This window comes from Carlito syrichta, unplaced genomic scaffold (assembly GCF_000164805.1).
Source record: "Carlito syrichta isolate Samal-C Ts95f unplaced genomic scaffold, Tarsius_syrichta-2.0.1 Scaffold305684, whole genome shotgun sequence".
Taxonomy (NCBI): Eukaryota; Metazoa; Chordata; class Mammalia; order Primates; family Tarsiidae; genus Carlito; species Carlito syrichta.
This window is the reverse complement of record NW_007249780.1, coordinates 547,534-550,532: the sequence shown is the minus strand read 5'-3', so window position 1 is coordinate 550,532 and position 2,999 is coordinate 547,534. Positions and strand designations below refer to the sequence as shown.

Below are 2,999 nucleotides of genomic sequence, written 5' to 3'. Positions count from 1 at the left end.
GACTGTGGGCTAGAGGGGGTGACTAGCGGAAAAGGCGTGCTGGCCACTCCCTCCCGCCTTCGCGGTCCGGGAGGGAAAACCATAGAGAAGAGCTGGGGATAGAGAGGCTCCGTGAGCGGGCGCCCCCAGGCCGGCGGGAGGAAAACCTACACCCATCCCTGACTCTAACCCTCTGATGAAGTGGGGCTTGGAGTAGTAGAGTCGTCTTGGCGCAGCACAATTAACTATCCAAAACGCTTTGATTGCTTTTCGTTTTATTCTCTTACTTCCAAAATCACAGGGGCTGACTAGGGGAACACAGTGTATATTCCATTTTGCAAATGGGAAAACTGAACTCAAAGAAGGCAAATGACTCGTCAAAGGTCAACTAGCAAGTCAGCAATAAAGCTGAAGCCAAGAATTCAGATTTCTTGACTCAGCCTGGGAGTCATTCCGCAGATAAGGTGTCCGAGAACTACCTCATGCGGAACTTCAACTTAATTTTATCTCTGGTCTTTAACTTAACCTGCTTCCAGAGTTTAAGTTCCAGTTTATCTTGAATTTTGACTCTGCTCTGTCTCCAAAGAGTCCTTTGTGTTGGGATTCCGTTTGAGATCTTTGTTGCTTTTGAGCCCCTCCCTCTTTCCCTACCCAAAGGTTCAAATCATTCCTGGTGTGATGGTCAGCCCGTCCCATCCCAGGAGAACCAGCGTCTCCTGCTCAAACTTCCATACTCCTCCCCTGATTGACCTCAAGCCAAGCTCAGCTCTGGGCACTCAGTGGGAATACCTAAATACTTTTCAAATAAGAGAAGAACAACACCGAAGAGGAGATGATTGAAACCCAGTTTATTAGACCAGAGGCATGCATCACCCAGAGCTCTGCCTGCTGTTCCCCTATCCAGTGCACACTTCTTGGCCTTGTTCCTGCTTCCCTCTGGGGAAGTATGATCTCTGAGCACCTCCTGGGATCCAAGAGTTTCCAGAGATCCTATAGCCTTACTCTACAGCTCCAGGCCAATGCACAGGTGACCTGCCCACAGGTCATTATGGGATTGGAGACCAAGACACATCTGGGCAGAGAAGTCTTGGGAAGGGGGTGGGGCTCAGGCCTGGAAGGAGTGCCTAGTGGAGGCAGTGGGGCAGGCCATCCAGCTCACTTGTCTCTCACTAATGTAGGAAGGGACAGAACTGCAGAGCTTTCAACTCTTCCTCCAGGCCTGTCTTTCCTCCTGCTACCAAACCCTACCTCATCAGAAAATATAAGTGGTGGGCTTGAATATTAGATAGGAAAGAGGGACTGGGCACCCAGAAGGAGGGAAAGGCCACTGACTGAAGACCCCAGCTTCTGCCTGTCAGCACCTCGCTGCCCCAGCTTCAGCAGTCACCAGTCCCCAGCTCCCTTCTGTCTCTGACACTTTTGGCTGAGTGTCCAGAGCAGATCCCCATCCCCTGGGTGGGGGTAATCTCTGTAGCAACCCCTTCCCTGGGGAGGCCACAGTCAGCCAGGCAAAGGACATTGGGATGGGTGGAGCAGGGGAAGGGAATGTTAAGGCTACAGGGAGGGCAGAGGGTGCCCGGGTTGTGGGGAGAGGGTGAGGCCAGAAAGAGGCAGCGCTTGTGATTCACAGCTTCCTTTGTCGCCACCGAGACAGTGCGAAGGTTACAATGCGCGTGTCGTCTCCTTGTGCTTCTCAGAGGGATGTGTGTACACAGTACAGACACCAGGGGAGAGAGTCCAACTCTTTATACAGGCGAAGGCATTCAGAGACCAGGAAGGGGGCAGAAACACAGAAGGGGAACTTGGGGTGGGAGGATGGTTCTCAGAGACAAGAGGGGATGGGGGTGGAGACAGACAGGGTCAGGGGAAAGTATATACAGAGATATAGCAATATAGAGTCTGTATCATATAGAAATAGAAAATGCAGATGAGGTTGTTGAGAGAAGCAAATGAAGTTGGGGAAGAGGACTTGGGAGAGTTCCATAAGAAAATTTATGGATGTGGCCCTCTGCAAGGGCCACTGGGAGAGGGACCAGTGAGGTCAGGCACCAGAGCCCCTCTCCCTGAGCTGGAAGCTAACCAGCCGGGTCTTTTGTGGGATGGTAGAAGAGGGCTGCCTCTTGGGACTTTTCTCCAGCAGCTTTGGGGTGGCTGTGAACTTGTAGGCATCAGGATGTGGCCTACAGCACCAGGGCCACATCTTGTCCCCATCTCCACTTCTTCAGGGGATCCCCCATCCTCACCCCCTAGAGATTCCACATGGTGTGAAGGAGTGGGACTGGGCTTTTAGCTCCTGCCTGGAGACTTGGGTTGGGGGCAGTCACTGGGCTGAGAGGGTCTCTTAAGGCTGGGGAAGCCCCCCTCACTAACCCTCCCCCTTAAGGTACATTCTCTGGTTGGGGCCAAATTTCAGACCCCAGGGATCCCTTCCACCCCTCACTGGGAGGGGGCTTTGGCGACTGGTGGCAGCAGAATGTAGGTGGACACTCAGGTGACAGACAGCCAGACAGACGATTCAGGCTGGGAGCTACGGGAGGCAGCATGGAGGAGAGAGGGGCGGCCTGAGGTCCCTTGCCCCATTCTCCCTTTTTAGTTTCTTTTTAAGATTAGTTTAGTTTTGTTAAACATAAAAAGAACGGGATAGAGGCAGGGAGAGGACTCTATGGTCAAGACTCCTTCCTCACCACAGACAAGAGGAAAGGACTGCCCAGGGGGTGAGTCCCCAGGACAGATGTGGGGGGCAGCCGGGGGCCCCCTCGCTCTCCTAGTCCCCCCCATCTAGGCCTTTGGTTCAGCGGCCTGCGGGGCTCAGCAGGTAAAGTCCTCAAACGTGCCTCGGGCCGGGTGGTGAGGTAGGATGTTGGCAGCATACGTCATCCCGGCAGGATGGCCCCGGAGGCTCTCGCACGGGTTCTAGGGGACGGGCACAAGACGGGGACCGGTTATCAATGCGAAGGGCCACAGGTGGGGCTGGGGCGTTGGGGAGGCGAAGGAGAGGAGGGGGCACGGCTGGGGGGAGG

General features: G+C 54.4%; 1 protein-coding gene and 1 pseudogene across 3 annotated transcripts in view; both read right to left on the bottom strand.

The window, feature by feature from the left end:
- Positions 1-810: 810 nt before the first annotated feature.
- On the bottom strand, positions 811-2,735 carry LOC103264582 (annotated as a pseudogene). Its single transcript, XR_504579.2, has one exon. The product of XR_504579.2 is annotated as an uncharacterized LOC103264582 (transcript).
- ASIC1 (acid sensing ion channel subunit 1) overlaps positions 813-2,999 on the bottom strand; it is a 27,456-nt gene continuing 25,269 nt past the window's right edge. For both annotated transcript variants that reach the window (XM_021714593.1, XM_021714592.1), the window contains 2 exons: positions 2,985-2,999; positions 813-2,892 (listed from right to left, as the gene is read on the bottom strand). The exon at positions 2,985-2,999 is cut by the window's right edge and continues 102 nt beyond it. In XM_021714593.1, the coding sequence (XP_021570268.1) occupies positions 2,788-2,892; positions 2,985-2,999 (120 nt within the window). In that variant the 3' untranslated portion in view covers positions 813-2,787. The remainder of the gene's footprint in view (positions 2,893-2,984) is intronic.